At 42.0% G+C, this 24,733-nt stretch overlaps 1 protein-coding gene across 2 annotated transcripts in view; it reads left to right on the plus strand.

Moving 5' to 3' along the window:
* Positions 1-24,733, plus strand: part of LOC141145233 (NXPE family member 4-like) — a 136,119-nt gene that overhangs the window by 93,584 nt on the left and 17,802 nt on the right. For both annotated transcript variants that reach the window (XM_073631742.1, XM_073631743.1), the window contains exon 5: positions 14,123-14,341. In XM_073631742.1, coding sequence (XP_073487843.1) covers positions 14,123-14,341 — 219 coding nt within the window. The remainder of the gene's footprint in view (positions 1-14,122; positions 14,342-24,733) is intronic.

Here is a 24,733-nt window from a genome sequence, read left to right on the forward strand (position 1 = left end):
GCAGACAGTCCAGGAGAAGAGCAGACAGTCCAGGAGAAGTTGCTCCAGGTCCTCCTGTCATCATCGCTCCCGCCAAGCAGGATCACCCTCTCCGCACTGCCATCCGGCCTCTTGGGGTCACCACTCCCACCCAGGGGATAATGGATGCTGCGTTTGCAGTGGCACCAGCTCTACCAAATAAGCTGGCTTGCCCCTCATGCATGGAAGAGGCAACTAAAGATAAAGACTCAGATGTCAAAGAGGTAACAGACTTAATCAGAGAATCCACCAGAGAGTCAATTTTGGAGGTGCCTACTCCTGACTTAGAGGCTGCAGCCCAAAGTACTGCTGCTTCAGCTCTGCGAGCTCCCCCAAGATCAGATAGCTTCTCTGAAAATGAGGAAATTGAAGGGGCATCTGGATTCAATTAATCTCTGGTAGAACCATTCGCCAGGTCAGTCAAGAAAGCCATCGCCTGGCAGGAGGTGGAGGAAGCAAGGTCAGAAGATATTTTCCCAACCTCAAAAAGGTACCAGAGACCTTCCCCTTTATCCATAAACTTGATGGAATTATCTAGGATGATTGGCAAAAACCTGAGAAAAAGACAGGTATCAGTGGGAGGCTCGCAAGATTATACCCATTATACCCATTGAAAGAACCCAGTGTAAACCCTCTGATCACAGCTCCAGTGGTTGACACACTTTTGATGCGCTTAGCTAGGCACTTAACTCTTCCCCCGTCCCCTGAAAGACGTGGTCAAATTCCGGAATGAGTTAGACCACAAAAGAGATTCTGAAATTAAGTGAGCATATACTTCGGCAGGAGGCACCTTTAGACTGGCCATTGCGTTGGCAGCAGTTGGGAAGGCTATGTCCGGTTGGACATCCAATGTTGTGAATGTTTCTGGTCGAATTATCAGACCAGGAGAAGATATCAGCCTTGCAAGAACTCAAGCTGGCAGGAGACTTTGTTAATCAACCATAGACATAATTATCTTGTCTGCAAGAGCAATGCTGACTTCCATCATAGCCAGAAGAGCTCTATGTCTAAAACCTTGGGCGGCAGATGCCACATCAAAGTCTAATTGGTGTAAAATCCTCTATGATGGCATCAACCTATTATGCTCTAAGCTAGACTCAGACATTTTTAAAGTAACTGGCGGTAAGTCAGGTCTAATTCCGTCAGACAGGAAACCAAAAGCCCAGAGGGGTCCCTTCTACAGATGCAATCTTCCGGATAAGTCCAGAGAGGTCAGATCCTACAGGCCAGGTAGGGAACTGGAAGAAGGGCCAGTCTTCTTTATTAGGCCTCCAGAAATCCAAGTCTTCTTCAGAGCTCACCAGCAAAAGTCTTTTTGAGACCATGCCTGTCCAGCCTGTGGTGGTAGGGGCCAGGGTCAGACACTACACACAGGTGTGGGCTGAACTTGTGTCAGATCCTTGTGTGGTGTCCACTGTTTTATTCAGACATTGGTGACGGAGAAGGAAGATAATGGTCAAGTACATCATGGACCTTCTTCAGAAACGCTCTCTCGGAAGTGCCAATATCTCAGCAGGGCAGAGGATTCTACTCTCCTTTGTTGCTAGTAAGGAAAAAAACAGGGGATATTCGCCCGTTGCTAGACCTAAAAGGTTTCAACTAGAGCATTTGTCTCATCTCTTGCAAAATGGAGAGCCTTCAAGCAATACTGCTGGCAATAAATCTCGGGAACTGGATGCTGTCTGTAGACTTATCTGACGCATATCTCCATGTGCTGATTCATCCCACTTTTCAGAGCTACTTGCGTTTCGCCAAAAATCACCAGCACTTTCCGTTTCAAAGCCTACCTTTTCGTGATTTCTACCGCCCCCAGGACTTTTATGACCTTTACACTTCTTTTACGCAGTTATCTCGCTTATATCGCGCACCATAATTTGGATGATATCCTGCTGCTTGCCAGCAGCAGGGATATTCTGGTGCAACCACGGAGACTCCCAATCTACACCCTTAAAACTTTTAGGGGGAATAATAAACTGGAAAAAGATCAACTTACATCCTACACAAAGGACAATCTTTCTGGGTGCATTATTGAACACGCAAGCCAACATGGTCAAACTTCCAAGGGAGAAGATAGGCCCTTAAATCCGCAGAGTAAAAACAGCATTGTCGGCAGTAACTCTGCCAGTCAGATCCTATCTCAGCATCCTAGGGTCGTTGACCTCCATATTCCCTATGATTTAACGGGCCCAATGGCACACAAGAACCTTCCAGAGTTCCTTTCTTGCGCAATCGAATGGAATATCAATGCACCAATAAATCATCATCCCCTACAGAGTGAAACAATCTCTTTGGTGATGGACTCGGGTCCGCAACCTTTTAAAACATTGCCTAATCATTCCCACGCACCCAGAGGTAGTGATTTTGGATGCCAGTCTGGAAGGATGGGGTGCACATTACCAACAATAGGCAGCCCAGGGGTGTTGGGCATTCAACCCCCAGGAGAATGCCCTGGAACTCAGGGCAGCTATGCAAGCCCTGTTAACATTCAGTCCTGCCTTGAAGGGCAAGAGGGTACTCCTACATCTAGACAACAAGATCACAGTAGCCTACATTCAAAAACAGGGTGGGCAGGAACCACACTTTACTGGAAGAAGTTTGTTCCTTTGTGGACTGGGCCCAGACACACCTCATAGATCTAATTTCAGTATACGTTCCAGCAGCAGAAAACCAACTAGCTGATTCATTGAGTTGGAATTTTCTATCGAATAACGAGTGGTCTTTGAGCCCCGAGTCCTTTTCCTTTCTACCCAGAGATAGGGTGTCCCAGAAATAGGCTTAGTGGCAACTCCAGCGAACACCAAATGCTCAAGGTTTCTTTTGAGAACTCCATGTCCCTTGGCAGAGGGCATAGACTACCTTCACTACCCTTGGAGATTTAGCCTGGGTTACATATTCCCACCAATTCCTCTAATTGTGAGTATTTTTGGCAAGGGTCAGAAGGTCCTTGAACACAGCCATAGCAGTAATTCCTAAGTGTTCCTTAGTGTATACATAATTTTAATTCAGTGTTTTTTCACAGAAGAGTCTGTTCACCCAAAGCTGACATTTTGGTAGATGCTGCACTTTTACATCCCCTCATAATTTTAATTTTCTCTCACTGACAGCAGTTAACGTGATGAGGGGGATACAGTGGAAGTTTGCAGGTATGTAAGCCCCTGGGGATATAGCTTCCTGGATGGATTATCGCTGGCATATGCATCTCTTTCCCTGATTTTATTATAATACATATGACCATTGCTTTTTTACTATCTGGTTTTTCACCACCATGTAGGACCAGGGCTGCTATGTACAGCTGGATGGGGTATAACACAGATGTTGAGATGTGGCCCACTACTAAAACTGTGGAGATGATGGGACTTTTTTTTTACTCCCACTGACAACAAACAAGGAGTCTTATTTTACTCCCACTTACATGACAGATCTGGCCCTCTACTCAAACTATGGATGCAAGTCTGGACCTTTTCAGTTGGACACCACTGTTATAAAGTATAAAGCAACAGAATAAGCTGGAATATGCAAATGTACGCTTTAAAAATCCAAGTGGACAGAACAGTATGAAAAAGTATAGCAGGAAAATCTCAACCTTGGACTATTTAGAATATATAAAAAGTATGTTTATAAATTGATGTTTTATATCTTCTTATGGTTGTTTGCAAAATAAATTTTTAATACAGAGTGCATTAATGTTTCTCTGAGTGCAGAGCATGCTGGGCTTTATAATAAGGCTGCCCAGCACCAGCTCTGCATGTCTTTGCTGCTGTTGGTTTCGGTTTTGACTTATTCAGCCATGTGTGTAATCTGATTGCTGTTCCACATATTAGTAATCCAACTTTCTTTAGACTTTTCTCAAATTAGCCATACACTTGACACCTATTGGCTGAAAATGGTAAACATTACATTTTATTTCTATTTTTGACCATAATAATAATTATGTGAAAAAAAATACAGTACATGTTCCCTTTATTGTATTTTGTGCACTTTTCAGAGTATCATCCTTTTAATTTAAAATTGAGATTATGTAAATGATGTGAAAAACAAAAATAAAAAAGGACAAGTATCTCAATTATCTCTATATTCTTGACTAGAAATAATTCTGTAGTTACACAACATTTATTTGGAAAATGACAAATGCCTGTGACATATTCTGTACAGTGCCTTGAGAAAGTAGTCACGCCCCTTGAATTTGTTCACATTTTGTCATGTTACTACTAAAAATGAAAATGTATTTTATTGGGTTTTTATGTGATAGGCCAACACAAAGTGGCACATAATTGTGAAGTGGAAGGAAAATAAAAAATGGTTTTCAAAACTTTTTACAAATATGATACAACAACAAGTTGGACTTTAATAATACATACTCTGTTTGAATATAGGATGTACAATACTCAGTTATGGCATTTCCCCCAGGTAACAAAGAGATCTCAATGGGGGTTCCTGGGGGAAAGCTATATAGGTATCAGTTATATCCGTAAATGTGTTATCCTATATTATATGCATAGTTTATCGACATAGAATTTCCTGTTAACAGATTCACGTATATGTTTATGTTCATTGATCAACGTGGGATCCCCTACGACCAAATACAATGTATACATTGTCTTATATGTATTTATATGTATCTGATGTAAAACAATAAAAATCTATTGATAAAAAAAAAACTTTTTACAAATAAATCAAAAAAGTGTGGCATGAATTTGTATTCAACCCTCTTTACTCTGATACCCCTAACCAATTTCCTTCAGAAGTCACCTAATTAGTAAATAGACTCTACCTGTGAGTAATTTAATCTCAGTATAAATACAGCTGTACTGTGAAGCCCTCAGAGGTTTATTACAAAACCTTAGTGATTAAACAGCATCATGAAGGCCAAGGAACACATCCGACAGGTCAGGGATAAAGTTGTGGAGAAGTTTAAAGCAGGGTTAGGTTATAAAAAAATATTCCAAGCCCTGAACATCTCACGGTGAACTGTTCAATCCATCATCCAAAAATGGAAAGAGTATGGCACAACTGCAAACCTACCAAGACATGGGCATCCACCTAAACTGACAGGCCAGGCAAGGAAAGCATTAACAAGAGAGGCAGCCAAGAGGCCCATGGTAACTCTGGAGGAGCTGCAAAGATCCACAGCTCAGGTGGGAGAATCTGTCCACAGGACAACTATTAGTCACGCACTGCACAAATCTGACCCTTATGGAACAGTGGCATGAAGAAAGCCATTGCTGAAAGAAAGCCATAAGAAGTCCCTTTTTGCAGTTTGCAAAAAGCCATGTGTGGGACACAGAAAATATGTGGAAGAAGGTGCACTGGTCAGATGAGAACAAAATTGAACTTATTGGCCAAATATAGGGCAATCTTAGGAGAAAACCTGTTAGAGTCTGCAAATGACTTTAGACTGGTGCAGAGGCTCACCCTCCAGGAGGCAATGACCCTAAACATACAGCCAGAACTACAATGGAATGGTTTAGATCAAAGCATATTCATGTGTTAGAATTGCCCAGTCAAAGTCCAGACCTAAATCCAATTGAGAATCTGTGGTAAGACTTGAAAATTGCTGTTCACATATGCTCTCCATCCAATCTGACAGAGCTTGAGCTATTTTGCAAAGAAGAATGGGCAAAATGTCACTCTCTAGATGTGCAAAGCTGGTAGAGACATCCCCAAAAAGACTTGCAGCTGTAATTGCAATGAAAGGTGGTTCTACAAAGTATTGATTCAGGGGGCTGAATACAAATGAACGCCACACTTTTCAGATATTTATTTGTAAAAAAATTTTGAAAAATATTTATAATTTTCTTTCTACTTTACAATTATGTGCCACTTTGTGTTGGTCTATCACATAAAATCCCAATAAAATACATTTACGTTTTTGGTTGTAACATGACAAAATGTGGAAAATTTCAAGGGGTGTGAATACTTTTTCAAGGTACTGTATCTGTTTTTATATAAAGTCATAATCATTCATTTACAGGGATGGGCGAGCAGTTCAGGCTGAGCATAAGTTCGGGCTGAACATCACCCTTTTGGTTGTTCACCAAACACCCAAATTTCCTGTGTGCTTGGTGGGATGTTTGCCCGCCGAGCGCACAGTCAATAGGTTGTTGAGGCCGGCCGCCGTGACCTTAACGGATGAGTCATAAGCTCTTAGGGGGCTTCCCTGCTGACAGCTGAATTAAAAAAAAACATTGCAAAATTTGCCTTCGGGTCAGGTATGGATTTTGAGGGGAACCCCCACACCAAAATAAAAAAAAATGGCATGAGGCCCCCCCCAAAATCCATACCAAACTCTTAGCCAAGCGTGGGAGGAAACAAGCGAGCGCCCCCCCCAAACCATACCAGGCCATGTCCTTAACATAGGGGGTGCTTTGGGGTGGGGGGACATTGTTTTTTTATGTTGTTAATGAAGGAACTGTCAAAAACTGCCTTCTGTCTTTATTTTTGACACTTTTTTTGGTGAATGAGTAGGGGTACAATGTACCCCACACTCATTCACATAAGGAGGGGTCAGGATCTGGGGATCTTCCAGATTTCGATAAGCCCACTGCCCGCAGAACCCCACAATGACCGCCCAGGGTTGTTGGGAAGAGGCCCTTGTTCCCATCAACATGCGGACAAGGTGCTTTGAGGTGGGGGGCAGAGACCCCCCTGCCCCAAAGCAACCCCCATGTTGAGGGCATGTGGCCTGGTATAATTCAGGAGGGGGGGCGTGTTTTCTGGCCTGCCAGGCTGCCTGCTCAGGGTAAGGATCTGGTACGAATTTGGGGGGGACTCCACGCTGTTTTTTGGGGGTTTTTTTGTTTTCCCGGCAATGGCTTGCAGCTGCAATAATCAGTTTAAATGTATTTTTTTTTTTTCTTTAAATATGTCAGTTTTGCTACAGCAGCTTCTATACATGGTACAGATGGTCCACTTTACAGGCAGACGCTATATTTAAAGGAATTTTTTTATTTTTATTCCTCCTTTAAAAATGATATTTTTTTGCATTGATTTAGTACCGGGGCCCCCATACCCTTTTTATGGCCAATAACTTGCATATAAGCCTTCAAAATGGGGACTTTTGATTTTTCATGTTTGGGTCTCATAGAGTTTAATGGAGTTTGCAGCTCGGGTCTGAACTTTTTCTCTGTTCGGGAGCTCTGGTGTGAACTGAACCTGGGGTGTCCGGCCCATCACTACCCATTTATTTAGCACTAGTAAAAATGCCTATTATTTAATTAATCTGCTTTTGTTTCTCTGTATTACTTGTAAATATAAATGATATGCAATTATAGTCATAGAACAGGAGTTAGGAATATTATACTATATAGGCCGCGAAACACGTCAAGCTAACAACTACCATATCCATTACTAATTATGGGTTGATAAGATTCTTCTATGATTTAATATATGTTTATACCAATCAATTTTTTATGGATGTTTTTCTAATATATTCCACCTTTTCTCATCTTTATCATTAGAAATCTAATTAGGTCAATAGGTTACATAGGTATTAATTGCAATGTGTGTGTGTGTGTGTGTGTGTGTGTGTGTGTATGTTTATGTGTATCAACTACCCCATGTGTTTGTTAAATATATGTATATTTTTTGGACTGTCAATCGTTATGTAATAGTAATTTTGAATGAAATATAAAGATTATTAATATAAAATAATGTGTAGAAAATTTTAGATATGAAATTATATAACATTATGAACCAATAAATGTATTTTTCTATATATCCAACTCATTCATCTGCTCCCAAGTGCTTCATATAAACTCCCACTTCTCACCTCTTTTTAATAGGAATATTATAGTTATTATAATTAGTCTGGTATCTCCTCTGCATAATCTCATTGTAATTAAAAGCAACCTCAATATTTACTATTAATAAATACAGTCTCATAAAGGTTAGCAAGAACAAACAAGTGTCCTATTATAAACAAGTGTGCTATTATAAATGAGCTTAAGAGGAATACGTTTATAGAACTCCAGCTTACCTGACCCCCAAATCCCCCCCTCACAACCCACACCACCATTTTTTAAATGCAGTATTTTAAACTTGAAGTCTTCTGGCCAGCGAGCAGCAGGTTTTACATCTGGATTGAGTGTTGCATTTACCAGGAATGCTGTAAATCCACACAGTGGGATGATGTTCTCCTAGGGTGTGTGTCATCAGCTGCCTGGACTTCCAGGAAGTGGGTTGAATGATGCTGGCTGTCATTTAATCTGGAGGAGGACTAGCAGCCAGCTGTAGAGGAGGATGCAGAGGCTATTGCTAGAGCGAGTTTTTCTTCACTGGGGGGGGGGGAGAAAGCATTATAGGATTATATTGAAATGTCATGGGTGTTTCTATTCGCTTAATTGTTTTAATAACTTTGCTAATGATTAATTGCTTTTGAGTACCGATTGGTCACCAAACAACTGGAACAAATTGCCGTCTATAATATAAGCTAATGCATTAAATATCTCTGAATGTGTGTCTCAAAAGTCATTTCAGACATTAACTAAAACCAATCATGAACTGCTAAAACTATCCAGCATACATTGTGACTGTGCTAGAATCAGAAAATCAATAAAATTTACATTATTCTTACTTCTCTGTAATCCACTGCAGCAAGACTCCAATAAGTACTGCACAGGGTGAGAAACAGGGAGTGTAGTCAGAAACCTGTGCTAAAAACACTCTCTTTAACTCTTTCTTTCTATCACCAATCACATGCAAATTTCAAAGGCAGGTTTGACTCTGATTGGTGGGGAAACTACTTCTTAGTAAGTCCTTATTTCATTTACCTGTAAAAGCTATCATATTATTGTTATATATCCTTCATGTGCTTTTATTTAATATATATTTTCTTTTTTTATTATGGTGATATTTTTTTTTTCTTTTTTAAATATATTTTTAGACAGCTATATATTGCAGATGAATATTATGGAGCATGTGGAGCATAATGTTTTCAGCTTCCCTTATCTACTCTGCTGAAAAAGACAGTTGTTTACGCACCACAGTAACTTAAGCTGAAATTTAAATACTGAGTTACAAGAGCAGTGACTCATCCCACTCTCTCCTCCTCCCTTCAGATGGCTATCTACAGAGAGGCAATCAGAGGCTAAGGGGTCTATTCATTAAAAAATGCATAGCCATTTTTCCAGATGATCTTTATGCTATTTTCTTTATGAACTAATGTTCTTTTATTATGAACAGTAGTAAAATGCCACATTATAGTCTCTAGATGGAGCTTAGGAGCATAGGAAACACATATGTCTTTGTAACAAGAGATACTATATAACAATTGTAGAGAATGCTGGCGGGAGTTAGCAAATAAATATAATCATTTACATTTATTGGTTACATTAATTTGCTAATGCCCTGTTTCTCAGGTACTTCTAGTGGCCATAATGCAGTATTCTTTACCTACTGCCCATAATAAGAGAACATTCATTCAGAAGAGAAAACTCTTTTTCAATTATTAATTTTCACAGAATGCATGTACATGTAGGCTCACTGGACACATTGCTATGCAAATTATTATACAGAGTGTCTGAAAGAAAACAGGTTTTGCTGAGCTCTCACTGGGAATCCTGCTTCATGTGTTTGCCTTGTAATATATGTAGCACCCCCCTGACCTCCAGAGGCAGGGTGGTGACCCCCAGAGACAGGGAGGGCTGACATTGCACCTCAGGTTTCAGGTTTCTAGGCATGGTGGGTAATGTACAAGGTAGACAGTTAAAGAAAATGTAAGCGTCAGTCACTTTTATGCTTGAACAAAAAGGAGTTTATTACTCAGAACAGAAAACATTTCAGCGAGAGTGGGGTAGGGCACAGGATACCTTTAGTCAAATAAAGCAGCAGACTAGCAGACCAGCAGACTCCTTAGGCAAACATTTAGAAAGGTAGACAGCAGTACAGAAAAAGAGCCTTTAAGCTGTAACTAGCAATCTGTACTTTTGTAGCAACAACTGTCTCCTATAGCAACTGAAAAAGAACTCACAAGAAGGTGCAGGAATTCTCTGAATGATTCCACCTTGATGCTTTCCCAGGCTCTCCATGAATCCCCGGTCCATGCGAGAGTAACCTCTGGTACTTCTTCTCAAGCCTCCATCCTTTCCTTCATGCCTCCAGGTAGTGAGCAGGCTCTCCCTTGCAGAGCCTTGAGCCCATGGCTAGGCCTCAGGCATCAGTCCTACCCAGCAGCAGCTGTTCTTTACACATTCACCCCATACTAGGGTGACCAGACATCCCCAGTTTCTGGGGACAATCCCCGAATTGAGGACACTGTCCCTGGACCAAGTCTGTCCTGGTTTTGTCCCCGGCAGTGGCGGCACCAGGTGGGTGCTTGGGTTTGCTTAAGCACCCCCAAAAATTCTTTGAGCACCCTCATAGAACCCCAAAAATTCAGATGCCACTACTTGCGTATGTCACTATTTTTTTCTTTGTACCTGCACATCCTCTATTGATGCCAGAAGTCTGGGGACTTTTTTTTTCCTGTAAAGGGATACAGCTGCTCCAGCCACATAGGCCGATGATCTTTAGTTAGACCCGGCAGCCTGATTTCAGAGGCGGATTAATATACAGCCTCTCTGCTGCTTCCAATGAGAAAGCATTGTACCCGCCGTCTTCCTCAGCCTGCCTGATTTGACTTTAAAGCTAAGGTGTATCAGGAGGAGGTGCCGGCAAATCGATAGGAGGGGGAACAGGAGAGAAGTGGAGAGAACACAGCCTGCTATAGAGGATGGATTACAAGAGGCAGACGGATCATTTCTCAGGCTCTGCAGTGAGCCCGTGAGTCTAAAGAAACAGCTTCTGCCAGCAATGAGAGAGCAGAGGCTGTTTTCACAGTGTGTGATACAGAAAGTTAGAAGAGCAGCACCAGGACAGGATATCTGTGTGTTTTATCCCTCCCTCCATTCATCCATCCCCCCATCCATCCCTCCTTCCATCCATGCATCCATTCCTCCATCCCTCCCTCCTTCCTTTCCTCTTTCCCTCCCTCCCTTCATTCCTCCCTCCATCCATCCCTCCATCCATTCCTCTCTCCATTCATCCCTCCATCCCCCCATCCATTCCTTCTTCGATCCATCCATCCCTCCTTTCATCACTCCATCCTTTCCTCCCTCTATCCATTCATCTCTCCCTCCCTCCATCCCTTCCTCCATCCATCCCTCTCATGGGTACAGCAGCGTACCACTATTCATGTCAGTGACAGGCTGTACATTGCACATGGGCTGCAATTACACTAAATGGGCTCAGCCACCTGTAATGTAATGTTAACTTTCTCTCTGTACTATCTCTCTCTTGTAATGTTAGTATAAATTATACCCCATATTGAGTTTGGTGGTCAGTACCATCACCAAATGCAATCTTTTCAAGAGAATCAGCTAATTCGCAACTCCGCACTCTATGTAGTGCATGTCTGAATGCTACACTCTGTACATAGTGCGCTCCTGAACTCTGCGCTGTGTACATAGCGTGCTCCTGAACCCTGCACTGTGTACATAGCGTGCTCCTGAACTCTGCACTGTGTACATAGCGTGCTCCTGAACTCTGTATGTAGCACACTCCTGATCTCTGCACTGTGTACGTAGCACACTCCTGATCTCTGCATTGTGTACGTAGCGCACTCCTGATCTCTGCACTGTGTACGTAGCGCATTCCTGATCTCTGCGCTGTTTACGTAGCACACTACTGATCTTTGCACTGTGTACGTAGCACACTCCTGTTCTATGTACTGTGTACATAGAGCATTTCTGATCTCTGCACTGTGTGTACGTAGCATGCTCCTGATCTCTGCACTGTGTACCTACCACATTCCTAATCTCTGCACAGTGTACATAGTGCACTCCTGATCTCTGCACTGTGTACATAGCGCATTTCTGATCTCTGTACTGTGTATGTAGCACACTCTTGATCTCTGAACTGTATACGTAGTGCACTATTATACGTAGGGCACTCCTGAACTCTGTATATAGCGCACCCTTGAACTCTGCACTCTTAATGTTGTGCATGCTTGAATGCTACACTCTGTACATAGTGCACTCCTGAACTCTGCGCTGTGTACATAGCGTGCTCCTGAACCCTGCACTGTGTACATAGCGTGCTCATGAACTCTGCACTGTGTACATAGCGTGCTCCTGAACTCTGTATGTAGCACACTCCTGATCTCTGCATTGTGTACGTAGCGCACTCCTGATCTCTGCACTGTGTACGTAGCGCATTCCTGATCTCTGCGCTGTTTACGTAGCACACTACTGATCTTTGCACTGTGTACGTAGCACACTCCTGTTCTATGTACTGTGTACATAGAGCATTCCTGATCTCTGCACTGTGTGTACGTAGCATGCTCCTGATCTCTGCATTGTGTATGTACCACATTCCTAATCTCTGCACAGTGTACACAGTGCACTCCTGATCTCTGCACTGTGTACATAGCGCATTTCTGATCTCTGTACTGTGTATGTAGCACACTCTTGATCTCTGCACTGTATACGTAGTGCACTATTATACGTAGGGCATTCCTGAACTCTGTATATAGCGCACCCTTGAACTCTGCACTCTTAATGTTGTGCATGCTTGAATTCTGTACATAGCGCACCCCTGAACTCTACACTCTGTAACGTTGTGCACTCCTGAACTCTGCAGTCTGTACATCGCACACCCCTGAACTCTGTACACCATGCACCCCTGAACTCTGTACATGACACACCCCTGAACTCTGCACTCTGTACATCACGCTATTAGCTATTATTATTTGATTATTTATGCTCGAATGTATCCTTTGTGTTGTTACCATGCAATCTTTTACTTTTCTGAATTGTTAAATTATATTGTTATTGTTAAACCAAAATTCTTTGGTAAGAATAAAATACAAAATATGCATTGAAAAGTTTTTTCTCTATCTTATCTTCTTAACATTTAATAGTCATATCCCAAAAAATTCTGAGAAGTATCTTTTTTTTATCTCATGGACGAAATGTGAGAAATAACGTATATATCATACAATCATTCCATAAACACATACCACATACACTTCATATATAATTTGAGGAAAATATGCTTATATAATAGTTTACCATTTGCCAGTAAAAAAAAAAAAAAAAATGTCCTCGGATTTAATTTTAAAAATCTTGTCACCTTACCCCATAAAGGACCCTTATCACTCGACCTTCCCAAAAATGTATACTATTTTCCAGCATGCTCAGTGGCCAGTTTGATTGGCTGAGAAAAGTATGCATATTCATAACCTAGGTTCACTGTAACTCAACCTAATAACAGAAGGGAGGAAACACAGCTAAACCAGAAACACAGAAAACCCAAATGATCACTAATGCCGTGTACACACGGGCAGACTTTTTGACCGGACTGGTCCGACGGGACGAATCCGTTGGACAATCCGACCGTGTGTGGGCTTCATCGGACCTGCAGCGGACTTATTGGGGCGAAAATCAGACGGACTTTAGATTTGAAACATGTTTCAAATCTTTCCGATGGACTCGAGTCCGGTCGAAAAATCAGCTCGTTTGTATGCTAATCCGACGGACGAAAACCGACACTAGGGCAGCTATTGGCTACTGGCTATCAACTTCCTTATTTTAGTCCAGTCATACGTCATCACGCACGAATTCGTCGGACTTTGGTGTGATCGTGTGTAGGCAAGTCCGTTCCTTCGAAAGTCTGTCGGAAGTCTGTCAAAAGTCCGTCGAAAGTCCGTCGGAAAGACCGTCGGACCTTTGATGCCGAAAAGTCCACCCATGTGTACACGGCATAAGACTACAAATCAGTCAGATTAGCTACAAACCAGCAAAGCAAAATTTACTTGTAGCCCCTGTTGGGGACAAGGGTGCTACACACATATTATTGTTTGTAAAACAAATATTGTACATATGTAAAAAAAAAAAAAAAACTATTTCCCATTCAATCATCTGACAATTTTGCAAACTATTACATCTGCTTGTTGCAAATAAGTGCATAACATATCCATGATTTGTTCTAGTCACTTTTTGTTGAGATGATCACAGATGCAAATGGTCTCTATAATTGAATGGTTATACAATTAATTTATTAGCTGTGATGCAATGCAAAAGTAATGGTTATATTATTAATGCAAATATGTATATTATATTTTTGTCAGATTCAAGTTTAGAGACAAAAGAGAAATGCAAAACGGGAGGGAAATTAGAATACCCCAGTGGATATGTTATGAACAATATCTGGTACCCGAAGACTTGCAACATGCAGACCTACCATGAAGTTGAACAACTAAATGCTTGCATGAAGGGAAGGTTCTTCTATATGTTTGGGGACTCAACCATGCATCAGCTGGTAAATTATTTTGAAATGAAGTTGAAAAGTAAGTATTGCTAGTATAAAACTTTGATTATTTTATAAACGTTGAGGGTATACCTAGCCACATTCTCAGTTGAGTTTGTAAATAATGGACAGAAGAGAATGCTCCTTCGTGCCTAAGATCTATATCTCCAGGCTATGAACACATACATATAAAAAGAAATCCTGGTATTCCTACCAGGATCAGAAAGCGGCTACTTCTGCAACAAAAAGTCTAGATCTAGGTATGGTTCTATAAAATTACAAAATTTATTGGTCCCACTTCGGGCACACACTACATAGATTTAAAATGCAACTGTTAATATTGGTAAAACTTCATACAGCAAACTTCTTAAGGTTCTCTCAAGAAGGAGAGATTCCCCAGAGAAGGATGATTCTGTGGGCACATTCAGAAAAAAAGAAGGAAAAAAACACATATACAAGACAATACACAAAAACAATCAAAAACCAAAACACGGGAAGTCCAGGCAGCAGCCTACCATTCGCAGTGAAATTGATATGCGATTAACTCGCATCGATGCAACAAGGGCATGTAAAAAAAGAGAAACGGGAAAAAAGTCCCGAATTCTGGTATTAAAAAGGAAATATATTACAGTTTCACTGCGGATGGCCCCCGGGGGATCTCAAGAAATTGGTGGTAAAAACCATTGAATCAAAAAAATGGCCTGTTGGTTAATGTAGGGAAAAACAAAGTGAACAATACTAGCTGATTAGTGGTTGAGACACTACCGCTGGGTTAAACGGATATAGGTCCTTGAATTGTGGATTATCTTAGTCTAGTATGATAGCTATCATGTTTTTGCCATAGTCATGGTATAGTCCCAGCTGGTATATCATTAATCACTGTTAGATTATCCTTCAACGTGACGATCAGTGTAATATTAATAGTAGGAGTACCCCAGCTGGTTGGCAAATGTCCTGCAAATAATAAATGTAGCAGTGTTTCAAGTCCAAAAGATGTGAACAGTATCCAAGGAAATAAATCGCAAAACAGCGGATGTGTAACGATCAGCGGACTGCAACTACAAGGTTGTGTTTGTGCATATTTTGCCCACAATAATAGTGGATATTTCTGGCTGTCCTTTGATTGAACACTCAGACAGATTATTTATTGCACTGTCTTAGTGATTCAAGGGAAAAGAGGAGGGAGAGGAATGGCTTCAATATGTTACCACCCTGTACATTGTCATGGTTGTGTCCCTTTCGGTCCCAGCACGGATCGAAATCCTACCATGTCAGTACCTTCATAACGGCTCTCATGCGGTGGGACAATCCTGTCCTTTCAAAGTGGGGCCGCTGGGTACACAGAACTTGCGGCGTTAGTTGAAAGCCATGTACAGACTGGGTGGTTGTAAAGCCAGCATCTCCTATCCTGCGATTCAGTTTGAATGGGGCATATCGTAAGCTGGCGCCACATGACTGCTGTGACGTCAACGTGCTTCGCTAGATGATTAGCGTAGTTTCGTATGAACACATACAGTATGTACAGGGCATTTTTTCAGCGGGAACACGGGGGAACGCAGTTCCGGCACTGGCAATACTAAATGTATGCGATGGCAAGGGGTGCTGGGGTGTGATGGAGGGTCTACTGATGCTGGCTGCTGGGGTATCTATTGTTGCTGGAGGGGATCTATTTTTGTATGGCAATCTATTGTTGCTGGTGGAGGATCTTTTGTTACTGGGGGTTCAATTGTTGCTGGAAGGGATCTACTGTTTAGGGAGGATCTACTGTTGCTGGCTTCTGAAAAGTCTATTGATGCTGGCTGCTGAGAGATCTGTTGCTGGTGGGGGTCTGTTACTGCTGGCTTCAGGGGATCTATTTTATTGCTTTTTTTGTTATCATTACCAAATTCCATACAAATTACTTGGCTTACTTATTGACTTATTTACAAATTGATACTTGGCTCTATATTCTCTAAAAGGGGCCATACTGGGAGCTAGGTAGGGGGTGAAACCAAGGGTCGGTGCTCAGAGGTAGGTAGGGGAGCAGAACCAAGGGTCAGTACTCAGAGGTAGGTAGTGGAGCGGAACCAAGGGTCAGTGCTCAGAGGTGAGTAGGGGGCAGAGACACAAACGGGGTTTACGAAAGGCAAATCCACTTTGCACTGCAAGTCACTCTAAATCTAAAGGGTAGATCTGAAATGAGGGGAAGCTCTGCTGATTTTATCATCCAATCATGTGCAAGCTAAAATGCTGTTTTTTATTTTCCTTGCATGTCCCCCTCGGATCTACAGCGACTTTACTTCCAAGTGCACTTGCAGTGCAAAGTGGATTTTTCTTTAGTAAATAACCCCCAAAGTGACTTAGAAGGGGGGGAGTTCCTGCACCTATTCTCTGGGGAAAAAAAACACTGCACATGTACAGTGCCTTGAAAAAGTATTCACACCCCTTGAAATTTTCCAAATGTTGTCATGTTACAACCAAAAACGTAAATGTATTTTATTGGGATTTTGTGTGATAGACCAACACAAAGTGACACATAATTGTGAAGTGGAAGGAAAATGGTTTTCAAAATGTTTTACAAATAAATATGTGAAATGTGTTTGTATTCAGCCACCCTGGGTCAATACTTTGTAGAACCACCTTCCGCAGCAATTACAGCTGTAAGTCGTTTTGGGGATGTCTCTACCTGCTTTGCACATCTAGAGAGTGAAATTTTTACCCATTCTTCTTTGGAAAATAGCCCAAGCTCTATCAGATTGGATGGAGAGCATCTCTGAATAGCAATTTTGAAGTCTTGCCACAGATTCTCAATTGGATTTAGGTCTGGACTTTGACTGGGCCATTTTAACACATAAATATGCTTTGATCTAAACCATTCCATTGTAGCTCTGGCTGTATGTTTAGGGTCGTTGTCCTGCTGGAAGGTGAACCTCCACCCCAGTCTCAAGTCTTTTACAGACTAACAGGTTTTCTTCTAAGAATGCCCGATATTTGGCTCCATCCATCTTCCCATCAACTCTGACCAGCTTCCCTGTCCCTGCTTAAGAAAAGCATCCCCACAACATGATGCTGCCACCACCATGTTTCATGGTGGGGATGGTGTGTTCAGGGTGATGTGCAGAGTTAGTTTTCCACCACACATAGCATTTTTCTTTTAGGCCAAAAAGTTCAATTTTGGTCTCATCTGATCAGAGCACCTTCTTCCACATGTTTGCTGTGTCCCCCACATGGTTTCTCGCAAAGTGCAAACAGGACATCTTATGGATTTCTTTCAACAATGGCTTTCTTCTTGCCACTCTTCCATAAAGGGCAGATTTGCTAATAGTTGTCCTGTGGACAGATTCTCCCACCTGAGCTGTGGATCTCTGCAGCTCCTCCAGAGTTTCCATGTGCCTCTTGGCTGCTTCTCTGATTAATGCTCTCCTTGCCCGGCCTGTCAGTTTAGGTGTCTATATTACAGCTTATAGTCTTTAAATCCTAAACAGCAGCTACTAAAAATAAAGCAAATATGTAAAACAAATGATGAAAATAAAAAATTTAAAAAAATTCAATTTTAAAACATCATAGCAGCGCTTATGTCAATATAAATTTCTTATGACATTTATATACAATTTCTTGTGCAAACAAATTAATATAATAAATGAATGAATTAAACAGTCCATTGAAGTGGTTTCAAGTGAGAAAGACGCTAATTTTCTTAAGGTGAAAAAAAGTTCATTAATCCATGCACCAAACCCCAAGCTTGTCACCACGTAAATAGAGACTCTCCCCTTTGGGGATAAACTCACCAGAAAATTGGTAAACTCAAGCATCCAAAACTCCTCAAGGACATCCACTGCTTATCTGTGGTATGTAGGGTAGGAGCAGTTCCAATATACCAGGGTCATGTGAAAAAATTAAAATTCACATAGCGTAATCCCATTTAAACCGTTTTATTAAACCATTATAGCGACCCCCTTACAGAATAAACGTACAAGATAAAATGACATAAGAAGCATAAATGCACACAGTAGCATTGCCGCCGACTGCCAGCAAGTAGGAAACCCCTGCGTCAACGATAGCCGCCGCGCTTGGTTACTTTCTGGTTTCTCAGCTGACATTGACCCGCAAACATCACTTCCAGGTATCGTGGAGAGCACGCCACTGACGCGTTTCGTCACTTCCGACTTTGTCAAAGTGTGTGATCTCCACAGTAAGCCGACACCATTTAAACAGAGCGGGCACACAAACTTTCCATCTGATTAGAATGAAACTGACTCCTCCCGCCGCTCGAACACTGCACTGAAACTAATGCTGCATATGGGACAGATGTCCACTCTCGCTAGACAAGCAGCACAACTCGCTCCAGTATTACAGTCACAAAGTCAGTTTATATGCATAACCGCAAAACACACCTCCACATGTTTGCACATTGTCTGTATATGTTTTCACGTTTCTATCGCATAACCTGCTTTAGCAACATAATCACCATTTTACAGTGGCAATTCGGAAAAGATAACATAAATAACATCTAATTAGAAATCATGAGATACTATGCAGATTGCATCCAGGTAATTAAAATCATAATAATGATAACAGAAAAATACTGATTTAAAATTAATTGTTGCAAATATCAATTAATACGAATCGGAATACCTAAATTCCATATTTATACCTGGTAGGCAACTAAAAATTATAAAAATATGTATAATATAAAATTAAATATAGTGTAAAAATATGCATATATATATATATATATATATATATATATATATATCATGCATATTTCATATTCCATGATGATTTTATCGTTGCAATGAATTTGTCTAGTCCATTATGTTATATATATATATATATATATATATATAAATATATAACATAATGGACTAGACAAATTCATTGCAACGATAAAATCATCATGGAATGTTGGTTCATAAGGTATATAATCATGTAGCTTATGTGAGTCGCAATTTACCATATAGTATATATCAACAACGACCCTTCTAATCTTGATACTTTTAGTCAAATTAATCCTATTATACTGATAGCCATCTCGTTAGAAATAGTTCAAACGAATAGGTTCATCAAACCCGCAAAGCTGCGACCCATTGCTGCTACTATAGATACAAATCTCATAAAGATGCATATTGGGCTATAGCTTATTAAAATATCTTTATATTATATGATTATAACCTACATTGCTACAGCTAGCTTAAGTTCTATAACAAAGAGCTTAGAGAACTGGTATTCAGGAACCAAATATAAACCATGACCAAATTAGAAATATTAAAATATTAAAAATTAAATTAGATAAAATTATATTTAAAAATAATAAGAAGAAGTAATAATGATATACATTGTTTCCGCATCGCTAATGAAACAATTATTACCCAATTCTATATTGAGGCCTCTCGGTGAGAGATTAACTGTGAGAAAAATCCACTGGGTCTCACATTTAGATAGATTTCTCTCAATATTGGAAAATATCTATAACATAAAGATTGGTTTCAAAGACCACAATGTTTCTTTACATTTTAAATTGAAATACAATCAAGACCCCTCTGGTCTTAAATTTTGGGGCATCGAGTGCTTTAAGCCATCATGGAGAGGATCCAATATTGTGAGAGATCTATCTAAACGTGAGACCCAAATCTCATGTTATACCCAGGAGAAGAATTTTAAACTCCTATCTAGGTGGTACAGGGATCCTCAATCTCTTAATAAAATCTTCACTAGGGATGAGCCGAACACCCCCCTGTTCGGTTCGCACCAGAACATGCGAACAGGAAAAAGTTCGCTCGAACATGCGAACACCGTTATAGTCTATGGGACACGAACATGAATAATCAAAAGTGCTAATTTTAAAGTCTTAAATGCAAGTTATTGTCATAAGAAGTGTTTGGGGACCCGGGTCCTGCCCCAGGGGACATGGATCAATGCAAAAAAAAGTTTTAAAAACGGCCGTTTTTTCAGGAGCAGTGATTTTAATAATTACATAGTTACATAGTAGGTGAGGTTGAAAAAAGACACAAGTCCATCAAGTCCAACCTATGTGTGTGATTATGTGTCAGTATTACATTACATATCCATGTATATTGCGGTCAATGCGGTCAAAGCTATCAATGCTCCCCGCTGAGACCACCGCCTGTGGAAGGGAATTCCACATCCTTGCCGCTCTTACAGTAAAGAACCCTCTACGTAGTTTAAGGTTAAACCGCTTTTCTTCTAATTGTAATGAGTGGCCACGAGTCTTATTAAACTCTCTTCTGCGAAAAAGTTTTATCCCTATTGTGGGGTCACCAGTACAGTATTTGTAAATTGAAATCATATCCCCTCTCAAGCGTCTCTTCTCCAGAGAGAATAAGTTCAGTGCTCGCAACCTTTCCTCATAACTAAGATCCTCCAGACCCTTTATTAGCTTTGTTGCCCTTCTTTGTACTCGCTCCATTTCCAGTACGTCCCTCCTGAGGACTGGTGCCCAGAACTGGACAGCATACTCCAGGTGCGGGCGGACCAGAGTCTTGTAGAGCGGGAGAATTATCGTTTTATCTCTGCAGTTGATCCCCCTTTTAATGCATGCCAATATTCTGTTTGCTTTATTAGCAGCAGCTTGGCATTGCATGCCATTGCTTGGGATTTTTTTTGCTCTCCTCCGCTATGTGTCTTTCATGTTCTATCTTAGCCAACCTAATTGCACCCTTACATTTCTTATTGCATTCTTTATAAATTCTGAATGCTGTGGATGATCCCTCAACCTTGTATTTTTTGAAGGCCTTCTCCTTTGCTTTTATATGCATTTTTACATTGGAGTTAAGCCATCCAGGATGTTTGTTCACTCTTTTAAATTTATTACCCAATGGGATACATTGGCTAATGCCCTTATTTAATATGCTCTTAAAGCAAACCCATCTCTCCTCCGTATTCTTTGTTCCTAATATTTTATCCCAATTTATGCCTTTTAGCAAGGTTTGTAGTTTAGGGAAATTGGCTCTTTTGAAATTCAGTGTCTTTGTGTTCCCTTCATGTCTCCTATTTGTGTGATTTATACTGAAACGAATTGACCTGTGATCGCTGTTACCTAAATTGCCCCGTATTTCCACATCTGTTATCAGGTCTGTATTGTTGGTAATCAGTAGATCTAGTAATGTTTTATTTCTAGTTGGTGCGTCTACCATCTGACCCATAAAATTGTCCTGCAAGACACTAAGGAACTGGCGAGCCTTAAATGAATGCGCGGTTCCCTCCGCCCAGTCTATGTCTGGATAATTAAAATCCCCCATTATGATAACACTTCCCATCCTTGCTGCTAATCCAATTTGTGATAGGAGATCCGTCTCCACTTCCTCCCTCAGGTTAGGGGGCCTATAGCATACTCCCAGTATTATTTTCCCCTTAGCTTCATCCCTTTGGAGCTCTACCCATAAAGATTCCACCTCCTCCCTAGCCCCCTCAGTGATGTCATCTCTCACATTCACTTGTACATTATTCTTGATATATAGGCATACCCCTCCCCCTTTTTTACCCTCTCTGTCCTTGCGGTATAGGGTATACCCTTGAATTTTTGCCAGCCAATCATGAGAGCTGTTGAACCAGGTCTCTGAAATTCCCACAAAATCCAAATACTCCTTGTACAACAGTATCTCTAGTTCACCCATCTTGTCCGCCAAGATCTTCACCCGCTTGTTGCTTAAAGTCAAACAATAAAAGTGTAATATCCCTTTAAATTTCGTAGCTGGGGGGTGTCTATAGTATGCCTGTAAAGGGGCGCATGTGTCCCGTGTTTAGAACAGTCTGACAGCAAAATGACATTTCGAAGGAAAAAACCCATTTAAAACTACCCGTGGCTATTGCATTGCTGACAATACACATAGAAGTTCATTGATAAAAATGGCATTCCCACAGGGAAACCCCGAACCAAAATTAAAAAAAAAAAATGACATGGGAGTCCCCCTAAATTCCATACCAGGCCCTTCAGGTCTGGTATGGATATTAAGGTGAACCCCAGCCAAAATTTAAAAAAAAAAAGGACGTGGGGTTCCCCCTAAATTCCATACCAGACCCTTCAGGTCTGGTATGGATTTTAAGGGGAACCCCGTGCCAAAAAAAAAAAAAAAAACGGCGTGGGGTCCCCCCAAAAATCCATACCAGACCCTTATCGCAACCTGGCAGGCCGCAGGAAAAGAGGGGGGGACGAGAGTGCGGCCCCCCCCCTCCTGAACCGTACCAGGCCACATGCCCTCAACATTGGGAGGGTGCTTTGGGGTAGCCCCTCAAAACACCTTGTCCCCATGTTGATGAGGACAAGGGCCTCATCCCCACAACCCTGGCCGGTGGTTGTGGGGGTCTGCGGGTGGGGGGCTTATCGGAATCTGGAAGCCCCCTTTAACAAGGGGACCCCCAGATCCCGGCCCCCCCCGTGTGAAATGGTAAGGTGGTACTTACCCCTACCATTTCACTAAAAAACTGTCAAAAATGTTAAAAATGACAAGAGACAGTTTTTGACTATTCCTTTATTTAAATGCTTCTTCTTTCTTCTATCTTCCTTCATCTTCTTCTTCTTCTGGTTCTTCTGGCTCTTCGGGTTCTTCCTCCGGCGTTCTCGTCCAGCATCTCCTCCGCGGCGTCTTCTATCTTCTTCTCCTCGGGCCGCTCCGCACCCATGGCATGGGGGGGGGGCTCCCGCTCTTCTCTTCATCTTCTTCTTCATCCTCTTCTCTTCTTCCTTCTTCTCTTCTTCTCTTCTTCATTTTCTTCTCCAGGCCGCTCCGCACCCATGCTGGCATGGAGGGAGGCTCCCGCTGTGTGACGGCGTCTCCTCGTTTGACGGTTCTTAAATAACGGGGGGCGGGGCCACCCGGTGACCCCGCCCTCTCTGACGCACGGTGACTTGACGGGACTTCCCTGTGACGTCACGGGGAATGCCACAGGGAAGTCCCGTCATGTCCCGTGTGTCAGAGGGGGCGGGGTCACCGGGTGGCCCCGCCCCCTGTCATTTAAGAACCGTCAGACGAGGAGACGCCGTCACACAGCGGGAGCCTCCCTCCATGCCAACATGGATGCGGAGCGGCCCGGAGAAGAAAATGAAGAAGAGAAGAAGAGAAGAAGGAAGAAGAGAAGAGGATGAAGAAGAAGATGAAGAGAAGAGCGGGAGCCTCCCCCCATGCCATGGGTGCGGAGCGGCCCGAGGAGAAGAAGATAAAAGACGCCGCGGAGGAGATGCTGGACGAGAACGCTGGAGGAAGAACCAGAAGAGCCAGAAGAACCAGAAGAAGATGAAGGAAGATAGAAGAAAGAAGAAGCATTTAAATAAAGGAATTGTCAAAAACTGTCTCTTGTCATTTTTAACATTTTTGACAGTTTTTTAGTGAAATGGTAGGGGTAAGTACCCCCTTACCATTTCACACAGGGGGGGCCGGGATCTGGGGGTCCCCTTGTTAAAGGGGGCTTCCAGATTCCGATAAGCCCCCCGCCCACAGACCCCCACAACCACCGGCCAGGGTTGTGGGGATGAGGCCCTTGTCCTCATCAACATGGGGACAAGGTGTTTTGGGGGGCTACCCCAAAGCACCCTCCCAATGTTGAGGGCATGTGGCCTGGTACGGTTCAGGAGGGGGGGCGCACTCTCGTCCCCCCCTCTTTTCCTGTGGCCTCCCAGGTTGCGTTCTCGGATAAGAGTCTGGTATGGATTTTTGGGGGGACCCCACGCTGTTTTTTTTTTTTTTGGCGCGGGGTTCCCCTTAAAATCCATACCAGACCTGAAGGGCCTGGTATGGAATTTAGGGGGACTCCCACGTCATTTTTTTTTTAAATTTTGGTTCAGGGTTTCCCTGTGGGGAATTCCCATGCCGTTTTTATCAATGAACTTCTATGTGTATTGTCGGCAATGCAATAGCCGCGGGTAGTTTTAAATGGGTTTTTTTCCTTCGAAATGTCATTTTGCTGTCAGACTGTTCTAAACACGGGAAACATGCGCCCCTTTACAGGCATACCATAGACACCCCCCAGGTACGAAATTTAAAGGGATATTAGGATATTACACTTTTATTGTTTGACTTTAAGCATTATTAAAATCACTGCTCCTGAAAAAACGGCCGTTTTTAAAACTTTTTTTTGCATTGATCCATGTCCCCTGGGGCAGGACCCGGGTCACCAAACACTTTTTATGACAATAACTTGCATCTAAGCCTTTAAAATTAGCACTTTTGATTTCTCCCATAGACTTTTAAAGGGTGTTCTGCGGCATTCGAATTTGCCGCAAACACCCCAAATTGTTCGCTGTTCGGCGAACTTGCGAACAGCCAATGTTCGAGTCGAACTTGAGTTCGACTCGAACTGGAAGCTCATCCCTAATCTTCACGTCCGTACCTTCATCTTGCTGGAGATGCGGTTCTGTTGAAGGAAATTACCTCCATATATGGTGGGATTGCACAGCCATACAGCCCCTCTGGTCTCAGGTTTTCACCATATACAGCAC

This window comes from Aquarana catesbeiana, linkage group LG05, assembly GCF_042186555.1.
Source record: "Aquarana catesbeiana isolate 2022-GZ linkage group LG05, ASM4218655v1, whole genome shotgun sequence".
Lineage (NCBI taxonomy): Eukaryota > Metazoa > Chordata > Amphibia > Anura > Ranidae > Aquarana > Aquarana catesbeiana.